The 24,560-nt window shown below is 37.5% G+C and overlaps 3 protein-coding genes and 1 long non-coding RNA gene across 14 annotated transcripts; 2 read left to right on the top strand and 2 right to left on the bottom strand.

Moving 5' to 3' along the window:
• Positions 1–2,040: 2,040 nt before the first annotated feature.
• LOC124379807 (little elongation complex subunit 1-like) lies at positions 2,041–3,032 on the bottom strand. Its single transcript, XM_046840385.1, has 3 exons — positions 2,836–3,032; positions 2,475–2,706; positions 2,041–2,172 (listed from the first exon to the last, which is right to left on the bottom strand). Exons 1-3 carry the CDS (start codon positions 2,856–2,858, stop codon positions 2,041–2,043), a joined length of 387 nt encoding a protein of 128 aa, XP_046696341.1. The 5' UTR covers positions 2,859–3,032.
• Positions 3,033–3,872: 840 nt separating this feature from the next.
• Positions 3,873–6,338, top strand: LOC124379764. 2 transcript variants are annotated; one of them, XR_006924512.1, is made up of 4 exons: positions 3,873–4,080; positions 5,532–5,646; positions 5,824–5,938; positions 6,152–6,338. It is a non-coding gene; the product is annotated as an uncharacterized LOC124379764 (long non-coding RNA). The 2 variants fall into 2 exon arrangements; XR_006924511.1 differs by lacking the exon at positions 3,873–4,080 and having other exon boundaries at positions 5,242–5,646.
• Positions 6,339–14,344: 8,006 nt separating this feature from the next.
• Positions 14,345–19,077, bottom strand: LOC124379752 (nischarin-like). 10 transcript variants are annotated; one of them, XR_006924498.1, is made up of 4 exons: positions 18,262–18,477; positions 17,214–17,501; positions 14,731–14,816; positions 14,345–14,664 (listed from the first exon to the last, which is right to left on the bottom strand). XR_006924498.1 is itself a non-coding variant. In XM_046840312.1 (4 exons), the coding sequence occupies exons 1-4, from the start codon at positions 18,975–18,977 to the stop codon at positions 14,531–14,533; spliced, it is 525 nt and encodes a 174-aa protein (XP_046696268.1). In that variant the 5' UTR covers positions 18,978–19,077; the 3' UTR covers positions 14,345–14,530. The 10 variants fall into 10 exon arrangements, 7 of the variants coding, with proteins under 7 accessions (XP_046696268.1, XP_046696269.1, XP_046696265.1 ...); XM_046840312.1 differs by lacking the exon at positions 18,262–18,477 and adding an exon at positions 18,894–19,077 and having other exon boundaries at positions 14,798–14,816; XM_046840313.1 differs by lacking the exon at positions 18,262–18,477 and adding an exon at positions 18,894–19,075 and having other exon boundaries at positions 17,370–17,501.
• Positions 19,078–19,861: 784 nt separating this feature from the next.
• LOC124379748 (little elongation complex subunit 1-like) lies at positions 19,862–21,970 on the top strand. Its single transcript, XM_046840299.1, has 7 exons — positions 19,862–19,874; positions 20,175–20,343; positions 20,466–20,626; positions 20,918–21,108; positions 21,324–21,424; positions 21,529–21,618; positions 21,745–21,970. Exons 2-7 carry the CDS (start codon positions 20,235–20,237, stop codon positions 21,951–21,953), a joined length of 861 nt encoding a protein of 286 aa, XP_046696255.1. The 5' UTR covers positions 19,862–19,874; positions 20,175–20,234; the 3' UTR covers positions 21,954–21,970.
• Positions 21,971–24,560: the final 2,590 nt, after the last annotated feature.

Consider the following 24,560-nt stretch of genomic DNA (forward strand, 5'->3'; position numbering starts at 1 on the left):
ACAAAAACTTAATTGTAAAATGGGATGCTTTCAAGAGAGGAGAAGACATCTGGAAGACCAGTACACAGCAAGGAAAAAACTATTGAGGCTGTAAATGTTTACGTTTATCTTTCATTCAGGATTGTTGTACTGTTTAACAGCAATGTTTTGCTTGCCTTTTTGCTTGCCTCCTTCTTTTTGACTTATTTGGGGTGGGATAAAATGTTAATTTTGTAAATGAACATGTTGTTTTTAGGTCACAAGTACCTCAAAATCTCAACCACAACTGCAAGTATCTCAAAATGCAGCTAATGTTGCAATGGGAGAATCAATCAATCAATAACACTGTGCAGATCTATTATGTATTTTATTTATTTATGTACAAAAAAAATAATAAAATAAAAATATATTAAACATTATTTAATGAAATAATTTTTTTTGTCTTTATCTGAGAACAAATAAAGCTGATCTGCTTCAGGCACTTGGGGACGGCTGGAGGAACGGGCTTTGTGAGGTCTTTCTTCCATGATTGTAAAGCGTTCAGAGCGACTTTGGGGTTGCTGGGTGCCAAATCATGAGTGGCATAAACCACTGCGAGCTGCACCTCCCACGGCAAATCTGCACACAAAATCCATCATAACATTAGGACTTGCTGAAGCACTTTCCTGTTGATAGAGAACTAAAAATCAGAGAATAAAGATAAAGATTGATAAAGGACTTGTTTAATTGATCCTTTAATGATACCATTTTGTCCCCTGAACTCAGTTATGCTTTTCACCAGATCCTCCACTGATGCTGCCACGTTCTCCTTAAGGCCATTTTGGCCAAGTCGCCCTGATTGAGATGGACAAAGAAGATGCGTGAAAACAGAAGAATCCAGAAATAATGTGAGATAATGCTCTAAAACAGGATTTACAGGAAACTTACCAAGTAGCCTGAATATTGCTGCTACAGAGACGTTTCTGAACTGTGTTTCCTCTGTTTGTGTTTGTTTCAGCCACGTGTTCAAGATGAGCCAAACACTTTTTCTGATAAATAAAACATTGGACATATTAAGTGTTTTTGTGGCAGTAATAGAATACCATCAATTGTAAGTTTATGCAACAAGAATGGAAAATTTGCAGTATTTGGGACAAACACTGTCTCATATGAGTCTCACATTTGCCGGTTTGCAATTTATTAAATGTTCAAAAAACTAGAAAGATGAGAATTAAACACGTTGAAGCAGTTTCACATTCAGTACCGTATAACATGGGAGACGGTCCAAATCCAGCCCAGTTGTGCACAGAGAAGGTCCAGGCTGAAGACGTAGTCCCAGGCAGCAGGACAGAGATCATCACCATACCAACTGCTCTTCTGGAAAGTCAGACTTTTGTCTTTCAGAAGAGCCTTCAGTGTGCTGGTGATGGCTCTGTAGGGGTCTCCAGGAGGCTCCTGGCAGAAAATACATCATTTATTTAAAACCCACACTAATACTCACACTAATAAAAAAAAAGAGTAAAATAGTGATGTCCTGTAACACTTTCAGCTTGAATTCTTTAAGAAAAAAATGTAATATTAATTGATTTAATTCAACATGAATTTATAATGAATTTGCTCCATAGATGACGTGGACATTGGAAATGAAAAGTAGATTAAGAATGCAGTAAAACACATGAAAAGTTCAGTTGAAAAATAATGTTTAATGACTGTTCTGATAACTGTTGTGATGAGAATCAGCTACTTACTGTATCCCAGTGCAGAAACTTGCTGAGCAAATAATACATCTTTCCGTATGCCTTCATTTTGCACACGATGTGAATGGCTCTGCATAAAGGGCTGTTACAGGAGAAAACACTTGGCCATGCTGTCACCATGACCATTATCAGTTTTGGGGCTTGAGAAAAGTCTGCAAAGGAAACAAAATGATACCACAGATTTAAAATACACTGTATAGGAAGAAATACAAAACCAAAACAGATCACAATTGGCTTCTTTAAATCACTTTTTTTTGTAAATATATAATGAAATGTCAATAAAATCTCACCTTCTTTGAGAAATCTGTAGGCGAGGGCATGTGCTTTATGAGAGTCTCCTCTCTTGACACAAACCCACATAAACCCTACAGAGAGACTGCAGGAGTTCATGTCCCATAGACTCTTTCTCCGCCTTGATCTTCTCCAAAACCGCTTTCAGAAACGTCTCTGCCAACGACTAAATGAGACGAAAAAAAAAATCAACCAACATCCGACTAAATCAAACATGTATTCAAGTCATGTATTTAATACAAATATTAGGGAGTTAAGACTTGACTGTAGATTAGGTTTAGGAAAACTACTAGACTTTGCATAAACCAAAACCTGGAGTAAACATTTTTACATGATAAATCATATCTACTGTTCAATTTCAGAACATCAGGACCAGTGAATTATGGATTGACTTTTAAAATGAGAAAACTCAAATCCACAGCTAAAGAATTGAATGCACACTAAATAAAACAGAAGATAATAACTGACCTCGTTCACACAAAACTTGGAAATGACAGATTTTTCTTCATCTGTCAGTGAAGGAAGTTCACATTTCCCTTTCAGTAGTGCATCAATCCAGTTTGGAGATAAAAGATCATCACAGGAATCCTGCAGTGTTTTTAATGCACTACTGATGAGGGATTGTTTTGTGTGTTCAGCATCAAGTCGAGGCTTTTTAGCAGCACTGGGTGGTGGCATGTCTGATGCAGCTCTCTTTGTTCTAATATGAACAAAATGTCATCAAATCACATGACACAGACAATTCTACAGTATAGATAATACACTGGGAATGTGATATTACAGGAAAATAATCAGTATAAATAAAGTAAAAACAGTAATAGAAACTTACTTGTTTGTGTTGGTGTCCTGCATCTTCAAAATGTTTGTATATAAAGTATATTTTTATGAAATATTTCAAAAAGTATCCACAAGCAGTCTTAAATGTCCTGTCGCCAGAAAAAGAGATTGTTTGTGTACTGGTTTCCATGGAAACGGGGCCGGTTTTGTGACGTGTACCTCTTTTTTTGGTCTCTATTGATTGGGTGCGTAGTGGAAAATTTAGGCACCAATCAGAGCCGCGGACGCTACCAGAGAGGCGGAGCTTCTAGGATCAACGGGTCATCTTTGTAAAAGTGATGGGAAGATCGGATCATTTTAGTGACTCGGTTCTTTGAATCTCATTCATGAAAATTAGCGAATCTTTTTTAAATCATTTAGTTCATCTACATAACCTACAGAGATTTTGCGATGCTTTGTTCACGCGCGTCCAGTAGAAAATGAACGAATCACTCTTTGAGACGAATCGTTCTTCTGAGTCACATTAAAGACTCGTTCAGAATCAAGGAATCGTTCATAACCGACTCATCACTACTCTGCATCATCAGTAATGAGCTCCGGGAGAAACTCCGTGTTCCAGGTGGAGGATGAAGACCCTCTGCCGGGATGGAGCGACTGTAAGACCCCTGTAACGGTGACTTTCTAGTCTTTATGGGTTTTATTCTCTTTGCAACACCGAGTCCCACACTTTGAGAACCACTGAGCTAGGCTAACTAGCCGGCTAACTAATCTTAGCTTCAATAGGTTTCATCCTCAGGTTAATTATTCTACATTTAGTGAGTTATAAATAAATTATAAATATCTTAATAAAGAATAATAGAATGTATTCGTCTTTGGGTGAATTTGTGTCAAATATTCTAAGAAACTAGTTAACACAAAAACAGCGCTAGCAAACCCGGCTAGCATGAGGCTAATGAAGAAACAAGCATTGAAAACAAGCATTTGAACGTAGTAAAGCCGCAGTAAATCACGATTGAGAACAGATAAGTTACTGTTGTAGACTGTCCCGAAGTTACAAACAAACAGTTTACACAATAACACTTCATTAAACTACACTATTTTCACATGATGAGGATAACAGCATTCACTAACAACCAATTTCATTATCGATTCGATTAGTTGTTGCAGCTCTAATAATAAATAATAAACTCAGTGTTTCAAAGAGAATAAAAACCCATAAAGTTTGGAAACTCACTGTTCCAGCAGTCGTACAGTCGCTCTATTAAACATTTTTCTACTATTGAACATCAGGTAGCTGGTAAGTGTGTAAGTAGTAGTAGAATATAGTAGACCCTTTAGACCAGGGGGTCCAAACTTTTTTCTACTAAAGTCCTGTATTAGATCTGTTTAATATAAATTGTGTGTTGACACGACGTCTCTTCTGAAGGTTGTCGGTTACAAGACGGAGACAAAAGAGTTTGAATTCGTCCAATTTAAATCTCAAGAGGCGACAAATTTGGCAAAAGAGAATTTTGACAAAGATGAAATCTCAGCATTCCACAGGAAAGGTTGACTGACGCACGCAGTTATATTTTTAAAGTTTGTTTTTACGTTAGCTAGCTACCAATTTCATTCTGAGGTTATGGGGAAATGTAAATTTAATGAAGTGTGGCTGGATAAAAACTCTTCGTCATTGGTTAAAACCAGTGGACAACGTTTTTGAGGCGTTTTGCACCATATGCAAAAAAAGGATTCAGCTAGGTACAATGGGAATGAAGGCATTAGAGTCTCATGCCAAGTCGTCCAAGCACATAAACGCTCTCAATGGACAAAAACAAACTCCTTCCATCGCCTGCATGTTTCAACCAACTAATGTTAGCCAGCTATCTGCTAATGTGCCTAGAGTGGCAACAGGAGCTAATGTTAGCCAGCTATCTGCTAATGTGCCTAGAGTGGCAACAGGAGCTAATGTTAGCCAGCTTGCTGCTAGCGCTGCAGACCCTCCAGCTATGGCCGCAACTAGAGTGGATCTGCGCACAGCTTTTGGGTCCACACCAACAATGAAAGCCGAGGTGTTGTGGACTCTTAACACAATCGCTAAACACCAGTCCTACAATGGAAATGAGGGTATCTCAGAGCTTTTCAAGTGCATGTTCCCTGACACCGACATCGCTAAAACGTTTACTTGCGGTCCCGACAAAACGGCTTACATAGCCAAGTTTGGTTTAGCTATCCACATCAAAGAAGAACTGCTGTCTGAAGTCAACAAATCGCCGTTCGTTCTTATGTTTGATGAGAGTCTCAACAACCTACAAAACAAACAGCTGGATGTGCACGTCCGCTTCTGGAACGAGGGACAGGTTCAATTCAGATATCTTATATATATTAGATATATATAAGATATATTTTATATATTTATATATTCTTAATGATGTCCACACATCTCTGCACTGTTACTGCCTTATATTTATTTACTGTACATATATATATATATATATATATATATATATATATATATAGTCGACTGGTTGTTTAGCTGCTAATTCTTAAATACCATAATTTTTTAACCTTCACTTCTGCACATTACTCTTTAATGCCATAGCCTCAGAACCATTCCTGTACTCTAAATTGATGTCCACACGTCTCTACACTGTTACTGACTTTATATTTATTCACTTTACATATGTTTACATATTTATCACTTGCTGTAAATATGCCATATATTTATCTGCACTTTTGCACGACTGCTACATTTTGCACTTCTGGTAGATGCCAAACTGCATTTCGTTGCTGTGTACCTGTACTATGCAATGACAATGAAGTTCTGTCTATCTATGTATATATGGGACATTCCACTGCACAAGACCTGCTGTCGCATCTCAAAGTAAGGATAATCATTTTTTACTTTAAAAGCTCATCAATTTATATTGATAGACTCAACTTGTGTGCATATACTCTTCAGTAACTGCAATATTACATGACCAATTAGTTATTTCCCTTAACAATATGTGCTCATCCAGTCCTCTTATTTGAGTAATCAAATGCAACCCTTTTTTCTCAGGAATGTATGGACAGACTGAACCTCAGGGACTTGGTGTCCATTTCAGTGGATGGGCCCAGTGTGAATTGGAAACTCTTCGACCTTTTCCAGAAAGATCATGCTGAGCAGTATGGAGGTGAGCAGTTTAGAATGCTATTACTGATTGTGGGTGAGTGTGATCTATTAATAATTATAATAATAATGCATTTTATTTGTAGTGCACTTTACATTGAACAAACAATCATATTGCTACAGAGCAAAAATTGATATATGCAGTTCAAAACCATCTCCATGTGATACAAAATATGATTTTGGTTTCTAATATTAAGTTTTGCAATGAAATCTTCAGGTGCTCAGCTCTTTTGTGTGGGTTCAAGTGTGGGTTCACTGCATGGCAGCTGGACAAGTTGCTGAAAGCAATGCACACATTGGTCTTCAATGTGTCCGCCAGGAGAGAGGATTACATCACAGTAACTAAGTCTACTGTGTTCCTCCTTTCTTCCTGTGCCCATCGTTGGGTGGAAAACCTTCCAGTTGCCCTGAAGTCTGGCCATCACTGCTCTTGTACATGGAAGCCGTGAAATTAAAGAAACTCTCGAACCCTGGAACAGGTAGGCCGTTCTTAAATGCAGTGAATAGGTCTGTGACTGTGTCCTAACCCTGGTGCTTGTGTGGCCTGGTGTGTCATAGTTTTGTAATATATGGCTAAGTTGAAATGTTCTGCCTTTCTGTCTGCCTCTCTCTGTTAGCATCTTATGACACAGTTGCAGCAGCCATGAAGGATCCACTCATCTTGGCCAAATTGCAGTTCTACATGGCACTCGCCAGGACCTTCACTCCCTTCCTGAAAAAATATCAGACAGATGAGCCTGTGCTTCCATTCCTTCAGAAGGACCTGACGGAGTTGATGATGAAAATACACCCAGTCTCGGCCACACCTTCGTAGCGAGTTGGAATAGCAAGGAAGTGTTGTGTAATGGTTTAAAAAGGTCATTTTACAAATGGTTAGGCTGAACCAGGTCATTGAAGACATGTTCTATATTCATGGCTACCTCTCTCTAGAGCATCAAAGGTGCAGAGCTCAGGGTGCTAGAGTTCAGGAGAGAGTGCATGCAGGGACTGTGTAGCATCATTAGGAAAGTGCAGGACAAGAGCCCCTTCAAGTATCTGACTGTTAGGCAGATGGTGTGCCTGGATCCATCAGTAATGTACAGAGACCCAGAAAGATGCAGGAAGCACATGAAAGGGCTGGTTCAGAGGTTTCTCCAGGACACACAGCTAACTGATACTTCTGCAGGTAGGAATGAGAAAGGGAAATCATAGGCTACACATAAATTTATCCTAAACCTGATTGGCTGGTAATGCCCTATAGCCTAATTTCTTTTTTCCCCCCGCATATTTTCTCATCTATTTTGTCATAGGAGATGTCATACTGCAGCACTTTGACAGTTTCCTATCCTTGGAGAGCCGGAGTGAGGACTTTCTTTCCTTTCCTCCCATGCGAGGAGGCTGGACATCTTCCTGAGTAGTGCCATGGAACCTTATCCAGAGCTGTGGTGCTTCTGCAAGAAGCTGCTCATCCTTTCCTACGGCCAAGCTACAGTTGAACGTGGATTCTCTATCAACAAAGAGGACAATATTAAAGAGGACACTGTGGTCACACGGAGGCTGGTGTGTGATTATATTACACAACACGGAGGTGTTACCCAGGTAAGAATGACCCCTGCCTGGACTAGTAAAATGCTTTTGACTTTAAAGTTGACAGAATCAACATAGTTGGCTTCTTGAGTTTGTCACTGACTCTGGTTCTCTTTTCCCAATCTTATACCTAGGTTCCACTCAGTAAAGCGCTACTCGAGAGCGTAGCAAGAGCTAGGACCAGATATCGTGCCCATCTTAAGACAGAGAGAAAGAAAAGGGAGGCAAAATCCCAGGCTCTTAAAAGGAAAGAGGCAGAGGACTGTCTTCAGGAGCTAAAGGTGAAAAGGAGACGCATACAAGAGGTGTGTGAGGGTCTGGCTAGGGATGCAGACAGGCTGGCTGAGGAGGCTGAAAGGAAGGCAGGAAACAGGATGGCTGACCTGATCTCCAGGTCCAACCTCTTGCGGAGAGGCCATAAGGAGAAGTTGACGGAACTGGCTGTCCTCGATAAAGACATTGCTGCCCCGAGTGAAGAGCTAAGGAGTTGACTGTGTTTCTTAATTTAATTTAATTTATTGTTGAGTTCTGATTTTCGATGTTTATTGTTCAGGGGTCTCTCAGTTCCCCATATTCCCAGCATGGAATAAGTAGCTAGCTCATGTTAAAAAACAACTTAACATTGTCCAGCAAACTTTCTTGTGGCCTACTGAAATGTTTTTATTTTTCACACTGCTTGGCTTATCTTTTACCCATTCCACATTTTTTAAAATAAATGAACACAAGTTCAAGGATTTTGTTTTTCTTTGCTGGTAGGGACGTCAAATAGACTTGTGCATATTTTCCTGTATTTTATTGTCTATTATGGTGTTGTTATGGTTGTTGTTATGATCTTTGGTGATCATGATGTGTTACTGTCTTTTACAATGAACTGCATTAACATAAAGAACAGATCATTAGAAAGAACTTTTTTGTGTATGATATTGTGTATTAATGTATTTTTTCGCATGGTAGTTGAACATTGCAGCACTTTTCAAGCTACTATCTCTTATTATATGCTACGTTAACGACAAGCAACAACAGATTCATGTATCATAAAACAACATTTCTCATACGTGCATTACATTTACATTAATGTGTTTTTTCGTGAGCTCATCAGTGCAGTATATTGCATCACTTTCATGCTGTCATCTATTATGATGTACAATATTAAAAACACCAGCAGCAGATTCATAGATCTTTAAAAAAGAATGTTTGTACATGCATTACGTTACTGTGTTTGTTTAATGTAATAATCATTTATATCATGATGCTGCATCACGTCTCATGTTTGTGTCTCCTAGATTTGTGGATTTGTAGTGTTTATTGTGTGATTTAAATGTCGTTATCTGTCATTAATAATGTTATTGTTTACAGTGTGTAACTGTAGTTATAGTACAGTAGCACATACAGTAGCCTATTAAGTAGTGCTGTGGGTTAGTGTTAGTGTTACTAGTATGTAAATGTAGTCAGTATTTCTTAGCTATAAAAACAAAACATGTTTCAAATGTCCCAGACATGTTTAAAAAGTCACACATGGCTTTAGGGGACGATGGGTGGACGTCTCGTCTGTGGCGGTAGAGGAGGATGAGTGGACGTCTCGTCTGTGGCGGTAGAGGAGGATGAGTGGACGTCTCGTCTGTGGCGGTAGAGGAGGATGAGTGGATGTCTGTGGCGGTAGAGGATGATGAGTGGACGTCTCGTCTGTGGCGGTAGAGGAGGATGAGTGGACGTCTGGTCTGTGGCGGTTTGGCAGCACTGGGGTCTGGCTCTGAAGCTGGAAACACACCTGCTCCCCGTCAGAAGAAATGGTTTGATCTGCTTCATAAAGTTTGTGCTGAAAAAAATGTATAATAGAAGATGATTAAAGACATTTACCATCACCTAAAGCTCTTTATTTGTACAGAGTGAGAAATGTCCAATGCAGGTCCACGGCCAGTTGAAACTTCTTTGTGGATTCCACCCTCCTAAAGTGTTCATTTCAGACTTTCAGGTAATCATCTCTTTCATGTCACGTCACTGTGAACCTGCACAACTATATTTGTGACCAAACTCATGTGCTTTAAATGTCCTCTGCTGTGGGATGCAGAAATAGTTGTTGCAATATTTATTTTTATTTACCAAATCTCAATAAAGTGATGTTTACATCCCTAATCATATAGAACAATGTTTGCTTTCTCTACACCCATGTCTCATCCAGTTATTAAACAGAGGAACCACTGAGATCATTGTAAAAGTTTTTTTTTTTTTTTTTTTTTTAAAGCTTTAAAATTTTAAGCACAGTTTTTATTTATGACGTGTGTAACTCATATAAAACACTGCAAGCAAGAAAAAGAATTACAATAAATGTGTATTTTTTAAATTGAGTTTTGTCTTTATGAGACCATTTATTACTAATTTTAATGTTAAAGTGTTTTATATTAATAGATGTTTGTATCACTTCACTTCTGCCCTCAGACTCTCACTAGTGTACAGAGATGATTGTGGATTAAACATATTAATGTCTGAATGTTAAATTTTTTAAAATCTTTCTTCTTATTTAGATCTGTAAAAATTACCAAGACTAAAAGGTAAATAAAACCTGTTTTCCACACTCTTTATTGTTCTTTTACCAGGTCGTAAGTGTTCCACCTGCTTTACTCCACTCCTACTGCTGTAGCGCCCCCTACCTCCACCCCCACCATTATACAGCCTGCACTTACATTATCACTGCTCATTCATTATTTTCAGATTTCAGTATTTACTCCACACACAATTATCTCTGGAACGTCCCCAAAGCCTTTTATAGTCATATTGCCTTTTATTGGATAGAAGATTATTTGTTTTCTTCAAAAGGGAAATCAGATCTTTACATTTCCAGCACATGTATGATTTTACATGAATGTCAGTCTGTTCTGTCGCCTTTTTTTTTTAGTTTACAAAGTCAGGGTTTGGTGGATCCTTCAGCAACAATTCAGCAGCCAAACCTAATGTAAATGTACCAATGCAGATTCATGTCATTTAAAAAGACCTTCATATATCATTATTATCATCATTATTATGTTTAAATTATAATATACAATATGTGTCTTTACAGGCTGGTAGTCAAAGTCCATCTCCTTCAGCCACTGATTCATCTGCATCCAGTCCTGCTGTTTCTTCCAGTTCTGCTCCTTTAACCATTTCTTCCTGGTGTTTTGAGTCACTCAGAGACTTGATATTATTTTACAGTTTATAAATATTGTTTGCTAATATTATATAGTTGTGTTATGATTCTACTTTTATGGATTAATTATTTTTATCTATTGTTTATTATTAGGTTGTTTTTTTAAACCCACTTTGGAACTTTTTAATCATAAATGTTTATATTTATTGTTATATACCCCTTACTAATATATACATCATTTAGAAATAGTATTTGTATCTTTGTGTGTTTGCATTATTATAATTTATCATGTGACATTTTTGTAGCATTTTCAGTAATTAAAAATAAAATGTTTTATTGTTTATAGAACAGTGACTCGTGAATTATTCTGTGAACCTGCTGAACCCATTATTATTATTATTATTATTATTATTATTAAGTAAAATAAAAAAAAAAAAAAAATATATATATATATATATATATATATATATATATATATATATATATATATATATATAACATTAATACAAACCATGTGTCCTATATAATGAAAAAGAGACTTTTGATAAAATACATCAGATACATCCTTTGTAACTTGTCTGGTTAAAAGTGTCCAAAGCTACAAAAAAAAAATTCAATGATATTTAAACTTAACAGGAAAAAAGATTTTCAGGGTTTTTTTTCCGCATTGTTTATATTTTAAATGCATTAAAACCTAAAAGAGAATACACAAAGAAATAAATAATTATGGGTGAAAAAAAAACAAAAATATAGCTGCAAGCAGCGATGGCGGGCCCTCGCACATTTGTGTATCGCTATACGGTGCCCCCCAGAAAACAATGCACGGTGTGCAAGTGCATCAAGTGGGTAAATATCAGTGGACTATTTTATGTTGTTAATGACCCATTTGGGGACTGTAAGTAAAAGAAACCCCACATTTTAGACAAACGGGGGCGCTAGTGGGCCACTTAAGAGACACACCCTTGTCCGACCTTTTTGGACACACTTAACAGCCGACAAATGTGATGTATGTGTCAAATTTCAAGTTAATCTAAGCAAGCCAAAAGCCTTAAATATGCCTGAAATAAAAGGTAAGTTTGACGCGCTGCCATGGGAACAGCGTTCGAGATATCAAAAACCACTTTGCAATTTATCATCTACAATGTCTCGGCATCATGTTGACCACGTTTGGTGTCAATCGCATAAATATCCTGGAAGGAGTATTTAAAAGTTCACCACATGCAACTGTCAAAAAAAATCCACCTTTTGTGACTGACACACTTCGTGGCGCCTGTTGGTGGCGCTATGTCCGAGATTCACAATAGGCACATCGATGCGATCGGAATCCTTGGCCGAACATACACACTGTGTGTCGTCCGAATAAGAAATTTTTTGCTTTAGATTTTAAACACTTCCTGTTCCCCGAATTCGCCATAAATTTGTTGCCTCGCCATGGCAGCAGCGTTCGAGATATCAAAAACCACTTTGCAATTTATCATCTACAATGTCTCGGCATCATGTTGACCACGTTTGGTGTCAATCGCATAAATATCCTGGAAGGAGTATTTAAAAGTTCACCGCATGCACTTATAAAACAAACCAAAATGGCTGACTTCCTGTTGGGCGTAGCTCATAGTTTAGAGGGCGAAATTTGTTCGGCTCGATGAGATCTATATGCCTACCAACTCTCGTACATGTGCGAACATAATTGCCCGATCTGTGCACGAATGTTTGTTTTTTAATTACAGGGGGCGCTACAGAGCCCCCCTGCCATGCCTGTATACCAGCCTTTGTACGGCTCTAGTGACAAAGGACTCTGACGTGTGTGCCAAATTTCAAGAGTTTTCGAGTATGTTAAGGGACCTCTAATGACCAATGTGTGTAAAAAAAATAAAATAATAAAAAAAATAAATAAATAAATTCTAAGGAAAACAATAGGGCTTCGCACCTCTGGTGCAGGCCATTCTGGCCTGCTCCTCGGTGCTCGGGCCCTAAAAAACAAAACAACGGCCTGCCTGGTTGCAGCTAACATCTTATTAGCATGAGACGCTATCGCGGGAATTGAACTGCAACCAGATACATAACCACTGAGCTATGTGCAGGCCAGACAAGAGAAGAACCCAATCACAGCTTAAGAACTACATCTCTGTACAAGTCCCGCCCCTTCTCACAGATGATTGGTTGGTTGGCGCTATTAGCACCACCCCCGTGTCTTTTGGCCAACTTATATGCATAATGGGCGTGGTCAACCCATTCATCAATCAGCCCTCTCCCACAAGCACACACATACAATCACATAGATTTTTAACCAGTTGGTAAATATTTCCTGCAGCTGTTTTAAAAGTATTTTCTGCTTATTTTAATGAGTTTGGTTTGCTATTTAACCTGTTAGTCTTCCACACAGAATTTGGGACTCAGCTGAAATTCCCAACCTGACTTTAAATGTTCCTGATAAAAGTGTGCTACATACACAATTTAGATATCTTTGTCCTTCATCTGACATTCAGAAACTTGATATTTTACCGTTTATAAATATTATATATTTGTGTAATTATTCTACTTTTTATTTTAATCCTTAATCATTGCAAATGTTTATATTTATTGTTGATGAAGACCCTCTGCCAGGATGGAGCAACTGTACGACCTTTATTAATATAATTATTATTATTGAGAAACAAATCACCCATAAAAGCCTCAAACAGGTGGAAAGGTGATCAGGACCATCAGTACCGGAGTGAAGAGGAGAAAAGCGATGTGTTCCTCATTTATTGTCTAATCCTGATCATTAACATAAAATTCATGTACTTGCAGGAAAAAGCTGATAAATTTGACTAAAAAATAAAGAATAAAAGAGCGATAATATTTCCAGAAATGTTGCAGTGAGCAGAAACGGACCTTCCGGCTAATGGTGTAGGAGACATCATCATTAGCCTCATGCTAGCCGGGTTTGCTAGCGCTGTTTTTGTGTTAACGTTTCTTAGAATATCTGACTAAAAATTAACCAAAAAGACAAATACATTATATTTTAAGGTATTACGATACTTATATTGTATTTATAGCTCACTAAATGTAGAATATTTAGACTGAGGATGAAGACTATTGAAGCTAAGATTAGTTAGCCGGCTAATTAGCCTAGCTCAGTGGTTCTCAAAGTGAGGGCCCTCTAGTGGAGAGTAAAGATATGACAGGTGAGGCGCAAGGACCTGCAGGATTTATTTATTTATTTGTTCTTCATTAATGATTTTTAATATGAATAAAGTTCATACAATCAAAGCACCACAAACAAACAATTAGGTACAAGTCACTTATACTGCATACACACATTGTATAGTCCTTAAAAAAGTTACACAGATATTAATGATTAGCCTGACCCAATCACATCTTCAAACATCCCCCCTTTTGGGCTCTGTGTGAGCTTGCAGCATCAGATGAAGGTCATAACTAGTTTTAGGATTCATCAGTCGGGAAGAACGGGAGCTTTGAGGATGGATTGGACTGTAGTTAATATCAACAGTCTCCTACACTGACTCAGGACTACTTTTCGCTTTTCTGATCATCATCACTGCACCCCGCAACATCGTATATCTGCTATAAATGGACATTCAATGCAACCCAGATGAAGATGGGTTCCCTCTTGAGTCTGGTTCCTCTCAAGGTTTCTTCCTAATCACTATCTCGGGGAGTTTTTCCTTGCAGCTTTACACAGCAGCTTTACACAGATAATGTGGAAAGCTGCTTTGAGACAATGTTCATTGATAAAAACGCAATACAAATAAAATTGAATTGAATCAGTGTGGATTAGAGTTTTATTGTATTAATAATTTACACATTTTTTTAAATACATTTTTAATGTGTAAATTCTCACTCTTTTCTACCTGTTATTATAGGGCTTTAGTGCTTTTATGGAATAGGAGTTTATATACATATTTAAGGGTGTGCAAAGATGAGTAGTGTTTGTGATCGTATGTAGTGGGCCGATCTGGACCAAAACGCCAGGGCTGATTTTTTGTCCCCGTCCAGTTCTGCCTGGAACCTTCTCAGATAGTTTCCACATCTGTAGGCTAAAGAGAACAGCAATTAGCTTCATTCCACACACTGACTCTGTGGAAGTGTAGGAGTGTGTGTACCTTTTTCTCTTTGCATGGTGGATGTGTGTGTGTGTGTGTTCTTCTGTAGCACAGTCCAAGTATGTACCTTCTGCATGCGGCTGGACCTGAAAAGAAGTACAGATAAATGTAATGAGGTCGAGTGTGAGTGATTTCCTGGACAGAAGAAAGTTCAGGCTTCCAAGTCTTTCTTCTTTCATCGTGAATGAATCAGTGAATGAAACTAACTGTCTTCTTTCTAAATGAAATGTTTCCTGCATGTTCATGGGACACTGTACTGTAGCGGTGTGTAAGTGTGTGTCACCTCGTCTCATCTTTCTGATCTCATGCCGCTTACAGAATTACACTGGCATTCAGGGACATGCATTAAGCTGGTTTAAATCCTACCGGTCCGATCGTTACCATTTCGTAGATTTAAATGGAGAGCTATCCAGGCTAATGCTAGTAAATAATGGCGTGCCACAAGGTTCAGTTCTAGGACCCCTGCTTTTCACAATATACATGCTTCCATTGGGAAATATTATTAGAAGGCATGGAATTAGCTTCCATTGTTATGCTGATGATACCCAGCTATATATCTCATCAATACCAGGCGATACAGCTCAATTAGCATGGATAACTGAGTGTGTTAAAGAAATTAGAGATTGGATGACCCATAACTTTCTACTAATAAATTCTGATAAGACGGAGATGTTGCTCATCGGCCCAAAAACCAGTATACAGAAGCTCCAGCATCTCAACCTGCATTTAGATGGATGTCCTGTAACCACTAGTTCAACGGTAAAAGACCTGGGAGTTATTTTAGACAGCAACTTGTCTTTCAAATATCATATCAACCAAGTTACAAAAACAGCCTTCTTTCACATTAGACATATTTCTAAGCTAAGAAACATGTTATCTATAACATATTCCATGCGTTCATGACCTCCAGAATAGACTATTGTAATGCATTACTAGGTGGATGTCCTGCATCATTATTAAACAAGCTTTAGTTAGTTCAGAATGCGGCAGCAAGAGTTCTTACAAGGTCAAAGAAATATGATCATATAACCCCAATCTTATCGTCCCTGCATTGGCTTCCTGTTAAGATTCGAATAGAATACAAACTACTACTGCTTACTTATAAAGCACTAAATGGTTTGGCTCCCATGTATCTCTCCAGTCTTCTAACACGCTACAATCCGTCTGCTCCCTGAGATCTCAAAACTCTGGGCTTCTAGTAGTTCCTAGAATAGCAAAGTCCACTAAAGTTGGTAGATCATTCTCACATTTAGCTCCTAAACTCTGGAATAGTCTTCCTGACAGTGTTCGGGGCTCAGACACACTCTCCCAGTTTAAGTGTAGATTAAAAATCTTTCTTTTTAGCAAAGCCTACACATAACACACATCACATCATAACCTTGTGCTCCAGAACATCTGATCACATGCACATTATCAACTTGTGCTGTTAATATCATGAACTGTAGTTAATGTCAACAGTCTCCTACACTGACTCAGGACTACTTTTCGCTTCTGATCATCATCACTGCACCCTGCAACATTGTATACCTGCTACAAATGGACATTCGGTGCAACCCAGATGAAGATGGGTTCCCTCTTGAGTCTGGTTCCTCTCAAGGTTTCTTCCTATCACCATCTCAGGAGTTTTTCCTTGCCACAGTCGCCACCGGCTCACTCATCAGGGACAAACTTACTTATAAAGAACATATTCACTTTTAATCACCACATTATCTGTATAAAGCTGCTTTGAGACAATGTTCATTGTTAAAAGCGCAATACAAATAAAATTGAATTGAATTGAATATGGACCTTTGAAGAAGTAGATGCCGAACTCGCAAACATCCCGAACCATCTAGAGACAAACCAGTGCCAATTGGATCCCACTACATGTGTGGAGTTTTGACATTGGAACTCCAGGAGTGTTTAAAGGCTCTGGCATGGAGAAGCTGATGCTGGATCTGTGATGATCACAAATGTTGAGCTCAGTAGCTCCTAGTTTTATAACCATAAAGACTGTAGAAAGAACAGAAAGAATCCTCTCAAGGTTTCTTCCTCATTACATCTAAGGGAGTTTTTCTTTGCCACAGTCACCATGGCTGCTCTTCAGGGATAAATACACACCATTCACCTTAACTGTTGATTTCTGTAAAGCTGCTTTGAGACAATGTCTGTTGTGAAAAGCGCTATAGAAATAAACTTGACTGGACTTGACTTAATATCTCGCCCATCACAGCAGCAGTTCCTGTCCTTTTTAAGCCCTGAGCTTTTTAACAGGAGCAACATTCTCATTTTAAAAGATCCGTCTTATTTTCTCTTGTATATTTAGTGTCGCTCATTAATAAAGAAAAAATGCTTCTTATCCGATTACTCGATTACTAAAATAATCGATAGCTGCAGCCCAAAATATAACTACTAAATATAGTTATAGAGTGTGTGTGTGTGTGTGTGTGTGTGTGTGTGTGTGTGGTTAATATTGTGTCCTTGTAGATCTGGAATTCACTCACAGATGCTGAAGGAGCTTTAACTGAATTTTGAACTTGTGCTGGTTTCTCCTCCACAGCTGGAACTTGAGCTGCAGCTGGTTTCTCCTCCACAGCTGGAACTTGAGCTGCAGCTGGTTTCTCCTCCACAGCTGGAACTTGAGCTGCAGCTGGTTTCTCCTCCACAGCTGGAACTTGAGCTGCAGCTGGTTTCTCCTCCACAGCTGGAACTTGAGCTGGATGTGGGTGGACTCTGGATGTGGTGGTTCCTCTCAGTCTCGTGCTCCTTATGAGATTAAAGTGTTGATGGAGCTGTAACACAACAGAGACACTGCTCTTACACACTGCTGTTAGTCTTAATGCCGACACCAGCAAAATTCCCCCCTGATGCTGACTGAAATCCCCTCATATGACCAAACCCACCCTTTATATTAATAGATTACACTTTATAGCTGGTAAAAAGTTTGCCGTCAAAATTCTCTTTTGCCAAATTTGCCGCCTCTTGAGATTTAAATTGGACGAATTCAAACTCTTTTGTCTCCGTCTTGTAACCGACAACCTTCAGGAGAGACGTCGTGTCAACATACAATTCATATTAAACAGATCTAATACAGGACTTTAGTAGAAAAAAAAAAGTTTGGACCCCCTGGTCTAAAGGGTCTACTATATTCTACTACTACTTAATAAATAAATAAAAAAAATAAAAAAAATAAAAAAAAGCACCGTCCTTCGGATGAGACGTTAAACCGAGGTCCTGACTCTCTGTGGTCATTAAAAAATCCCAGGATGTCTTTCAAAACAGTAGGTGTGCCCGGCATCCTGGCCAAACTTGCCCGCTGGCCTACTAATCATCCCCTCATATTAATTGGCTATATCACTCTATCTCCTCTCCACTAATATGCTGGTGTGTGGTGGGCGTTCTGGCGCAATATGGCTGCCGTCGCATCATCCAGGTGGATGCTGCACATTGGTGGTGGTTGAGGAGAATCTAGGGTTCATATGTAAAGCGCTTTGAGTGCTGCAGAAAAGCGCTATATAAATGTAACGAATTATTATTATTATTATTATTTACACACTTACCAGCTACCTGATGTTCAATAGTAGAAAAATGTTTAATAGAGCGACTGTACGACTGCTGGAACAGTGAGTTTCCAAACTTTATGGGTTTTTATTCTCTTTGAAACACTGAGTTTATTATTTATTATTAGAGCTGCAACAACTAATCGAATCGATAATGAAATTGGTTGTTAGTGAATGCTGTTATCCTCATCATGTGAAAATAGTGTAGTTTAATGAAGTGTTATTGTGTAAACTGTTTGTTTGTAACTTCGGGACAGTCTACAACAGTAACTTATCTGTTCTCAATCGTGATTTACTGCGGCTTTACTACGTTCAAATGCTTGTTTTCAATGCTTGTTTCTTCATTAGCCTCATGCTAGCCGGGTTTGCTAGCGCTGTTTTTGTGTTAACTAGTTTCTTAGAATATTTGACACAAATTGACCCAAAGACGAATACATTCTATTATTCTTTATTAAGATATTTATAATTTATTTATAACTCACTAAATGTAGAATAATTAACCTGAGGATGAAACCTATTGAAGCTAAGATTAGTTAGCCGGCTAGTTAGCCTAGCTCAGTGGTTCTCAAAGTGTGGGACTCGGTGTTGCAAAGAGAATAAAACCCATAAAGACTAGAAAGTCACCGTTACAGGGGTCTTACAGTCGCTCCATCCCGGCAGAGGGTCTTCATCCTCCACCTGGAACACGGAGTTTCTCCCGGAGCTCATTACTGATGATGCAGAGTAGTGATGAGTCGGTTATGAACGATTCCTTGATTCTAAACGAGTCTTTAATGTGACTCAGAAGAACGATTCCTCTCAAAGAGTGATTCGTTCATTTTCTACTGGACGCGCGTGAACAAAGCATCGCAAAATCTCTGTAGGTTATGTAGATGAACTAAATGATTTAAAAAAGATTCGCTAATTTTCATGAATGAGATTCAAAGAACCGAGTCACTAAAATGATCCGATCTTCCCATCACTTTTACAACGATGAACCCGTTGATCCTAGAAGCTCCGCCTCTCTGGTAGCGTCCGCGTCCCTGATTGGTGCATAAATTTTCCACTACGCAACCAATCAAAAGAGACCAAAAAAGAGGTACACGTCACAAAACTGGGCCCGTTTCCATGGAAACCAGTACACAAACAATCTCTTTTTCTGGCGACAGGACATTTAAGACTGCTTGTGGATACTTTTTGAAATATTTCATAAAAATATACTTTATATACAAACATTTTGAAGATGCAGGACACCAACACAAACAAGTAAGTTTCTATTACTGTTTTTACTTTATTTATACTGATTATTTTCCTGTAATATCACATTCCCAGTGTATTATCTATACTGTAGAATTGTCTGTGTCATGTGATTTGATGACATTTTGTTCATATTAGAACAAAGAGAGCTGCATCAGACATGCCACCACCCAGTGCTGCTAAAAAGCCTCGACTTGATGCTGAACACACAAAACAATCCCTCATCAGTAGTGCATTAAAAACACTGCAGGATTCCTGTGATGATCTTTTATCTCCAAACTGGATTGATGCACTACTGAAAGGGAAATGTGAACTTCCTTCACTGACAGATGAAGAAAAATCTGTCATTTCAAGTTTTGTGTGAACGAGGTCAGTTATTATCTTCTGTTTTATTTAGTGTGCATTCAATTCTTTAGCTGTGGATTTGAGTTTTCTCATTTTAAAAGTCAATCCATAATTCACTGGTCCTGATGTTCTGAAATTGAACAGTAGATATGATTTATCATGTAAAATGTTTACTCCAGGTTTTGGTTTATGCAAAGTCTAGTAGTTTTCCTAAACCTAATCTACAGTCAAGTCTTAACTCCCTAATATTTGTATTAAATACATGACTTGAATACATGTTTGATTTAGTCGGATGTTGGTTGATTTTTTTTTCATCTCATTTAGTCGTTGGCAGAGACGTTTCTGAAAGCGGTTTTGGAGAAGATCAAGGCGGAGAAAGAGTCTATGGGACATGAACTCCTGCAGTCTCTCTGTAGGGTTTATGTGGGTTTGTGTCAAAAGAGAGGAGACTCTCATAAAGCACATGCCCTCGCCTACAGATTTCTCAAAGAAGGTGAGATTTTATTGACATTTCATTATATATTTACAAAAAGCCAATTGTGATCTGTTTTGGTTTTGTATTTCTTCCTATACAGTGTATTTTAAATCTGTGGTATCATTTTGTTTCCTTTGCAGACTTTTCTCAAGCCCCAAAACTGATAATGGTCATGGTGACAGCATGGCCAAGTGTTTTCTCCTGTAACAGCCCTTTATGCAGAGCCATTCACATCGTGTGCAAAATGAAGGCATACGGAAAGATGTATTATTTGCTCAGCAAGTTTCTGCACTGGGATACAGTAAGTAGCTGATTCTCATCACAACAGTTATCAGAACAGTCATTAAACATTATTTTTCAACTGAACTTTTCATGTGTTTTACTGCATTCTTAATCTACTTTTCATTTCCAATGTCCACGTCATCTATGGAGCAAATTCATTATAAATTCATGTTGAATTAAATCAATAAATATTTAATTTTTTTCTTAAAGAATTCAAGCTGAAAGTGTTACAGGACATCACTATTTTAGACTTTTTTTATTAGTGTGAGTATTAGTGTGGGTTTTAAATAAATGATGTATTTTCTGCCAGGAGCCTCCTGGAGACCCCTACAGAGCCATCACCAGCACACTGAAGGCTCTTCTGAAAGACAAAAGTCTGACTTTCCAGAAGAGCAGTTGGTATGGTGATGATCTCTGTCCTGCTGCCTGGGACTACGTCTTCAGCCTGGACCTTCTCTGTGCACAACTGGGCTGGATTTGGACCGTCTCCCATGTTATACGGTACTGAATGTGAAACTGCTTCAACGTGTTTAATTCTCATCTTTCTAGTTTTTTGAACATTTAATAAATTGCAAACCGGCAAATGTGAGACTCATATGAGACAGTGTTTGTCCCAAATACTGCAAATTTTCCATTCTTGTTGCATAAACTTACAATTAATGGTATTCTATTACTGCCACAAAAACACTTAATATGTCCAATGTTTTATTTATCAGAAAAAGTGTTTGGCTCATCTTGAACACGTGGCTGAAACAAACACAAACAGAGGAAACACAGTTCAGAAACGTCTCTGTAGCAGCAATATTCAGGCTACTTGGTAAGTTTCCTGTAAATCCTGTTTTAGAGCATTATCTCACATTATTTCTGGATTCTTCTGTTTTTCACTGTTTTTCACGTTTTTTCTTTGTCCATCTCAATCAGGGCGACTTGGCCAAAATGGCCTTAAGGAGAACGTGGCAGCATCAGTGGAGGATCTGGTGAAAAGCATAACTGAGTTCAGGGGACAAAATGGTATCATTAAAGGATCAATTAAACAAGTCCTTTATCAATCTTTATCTTTATTCTCTGATTTTTAGTTCTCTATCAACAGGAAAGTGCTTCAGCAAGTCCTAATGTTATGATGGATTTTGTGTGCAGATTTGCCGTGGGAGGTGCAGCTCGCAGTGGTTTATGCCACTCATGATTTGGCACCCAGCAACCCCAAAGTCGCTCTGAACGCTTTACAATCATGGAAGAAAGACCTCACAAAGCCCGTTCCTCCAGCCGTCCCCAAGTGCCTGAAGCAGATCAGCTTTATTTGTTCTCAGATAAAGACAAAAAAAATTATTTCATTAAATAATGTTTAATATATTTTTATTTTATTATTATTTTTTTGTACATAAATAAATAAAATACATAATAGATCTGCACAGTGTTATTGATTGATTGATTCTCCCATTGCAACATTAGCTGCATTTTGAGATACTTGCAGTTGTGGTTGAGATTTTGAGGTACTTGTGACCTAAAAACAACATGTTCATTTACAAAATTAACATTTTATCCCACCCCAAATAAGTCAAAAAGAAGGAGGCAAGCAAAAAGGCAAGCAAAACATTGCTGTTAAACAGTACAACAATCCTGAATGAAAGATAAATGTAAACATTTACAGCCTCAATAGTTTTTTTCCTTGCTGTGTACTGGTCTTCCAGATGTCTTCTCCTCTCTTGAAAGCATCCCATTTTTACAATTAAGTTTTTGTACACATCTGAAATTATAAATATATATTAATCTAAGAAAGGCATTATAGTTATCAGACTGAGCTGAATGAACATAAACACCAATTAAAAAAGTACATTCCACTCAAAAAAAAGATTCTGCCATCCTTTATTTGCCCTCATGCCAATACAACCTGTATGCATTAATTTGTTCTTATGAACACAAACATTATAAAAAAAAAAAAAAAAATGTATATCCAAACATTGGAAATGATATTTAATGGAAGCTAAGAGGTTACATAATGACTTGACATGGGAAGGGAGGCATCCAAATTGTTGTGGAAATAGAGAACATAATACAACTTCATTTACAATTTACAATAAAAAGAATAAATCTGAATGCGATGTTTGCTCAATATTGCCTTTTTCACTTATTAAACCTTGAGGTGGTTTTGTGGGCGGGGCTTAGGTGCAGGAGAAAAGTACCTCACTACGTACATCACGAGCTGCTCTTCAGGTTGCCTACTAACATGGCAAACGTTAGCACATGCACATACTTGTACACAGACCTGACACATAACATGGGTCTGTTCACTGTTTCCTTTCTGTTTGTACAATTGCACTTATGACAGCTGCAGAAAAGGAGACGACACAAACAGTTTTCTTTATGTTTAGTGTCTGGTCGTTAGCTAGCAGTTAGCTAAATTACACGCTAAAACATTAGCGTTAAATTATATTACAATTCAGTTGATGTCCAATTTCTGAGTAGGTACGCATGCATGACAATTTTTAGACAGTTTAGCAAATCATATCAACAAAAAACAAGAGTTTCTTTACTCTTACCTGATATGAATTGTGCTCTTTTGATGATCGTTTCAGTTCAGTCCGCTTGTTTCCTTGTGTTTAAGCACATGGTTTTTGTTCTTCTGGCAGCAGGTATGAGATAACATTTAAAATGAGATCCTGTACTCCATCACAAGATGATGTTCGTGTTCCTTGTGAATCGACTCTGTGCAGGTTTGAATTTTTTCCCTGTGCTGGTTTGTATTGGCCGCCTCCAGCTGGCGCCGTGACGTCATCATGCCGTTGGTACTAAAAGGGTCTATGAGAGGTACTTTATTTCATATAAGATAAGATAAGATAAGATAAACCTTTATTCGTCCCACAGTGGGGAAATTTCTATGTTACAGCAGCAAGACAAGAAATAAAAATAGATGCAAATATATATAAAAAAAAAGAATATAGAAAAAAAATAAAAACAGAAATAAAAATAAATAATAATAATAATAATAATAATAATAATAATAATAATAATAATAATAACAACAAAGAAATAAAAATAATGCAAATATCTAAAAAATGATATACATATACTACAATACCAGTATATATACAGTACAATGTAATAATACAAATAGGAAAAAACTAAAGTACGCTTTTTAAGTCATGTTTACCATATACTTTATATGCCATTGGACAGTTACGTGTCGATTTGAAAAGCTTGGCTCTGATTGGTGAAATTGAATGAACTGCAACATTTAGTTTGAACTACAAAATAATTATGATTATATCATGTTTAATATATTTCATATTAAAAGTTGGTACATTTGTATATTTTATATTTATAATGTATTTATGTGTGAGTAAATTAATACACTTTGTAATACAGTTTGTTTTTCAAGATCATGTAAAGCAGGCTGAAGCACATTTTTATGGTAATATTTAATATATATATATATATATATATATATATATATATATATATATATATATATATATATATATATATATATATAATAGACATACTGCAAATTGGGACACTTCATATTTAATATACATTTTGATAATACTGAGGGATTCAAGTAATATAACTAAACAATTAAAACTGAAGAAAATATATATTTTTTAACTTTCTGTAAAATGCATTGGTGGGCCGTCAGGGCAAAGCCTTCTCTGCTGGCCTAAACACTATCAGAAGCACTGACCTACATTTACAACCTACATTCTAATATTTGTCCCATAAAATTTTATTAATTTATTCCCAACAGTTTATTCTCATCGTAGCGTTTCTCTTGGCTGCACTGCTTCCAGTATGTGTATGTGGCTGTTAGATTTTTTGTCCAATCAGATTTCAGCCTCTTTGTGCTGACATGTCAATCTAATCTGCCCAGGGCCTTGAAATTCAGTACTGCTGGCCTTTTTATCATAGAGAATATTAGCAATGGATTCATTTCTTTAACCAATCACATTTCAAATTCG

This window comes from Silurus meridionalis, chromosome 26, assembly GCF_014805685.1.
Source record: "Silurus meridionalis isolate SWU-2019-XX chromosome 26, ASM1480568v1, whole genome shotgun sequence".
Lineage (NCBI taxonomy): Eukaryota > Metazoa > Chordata > Actinopteri > Siluriformes > Siluridae > Silurus > Silurus meridionalis.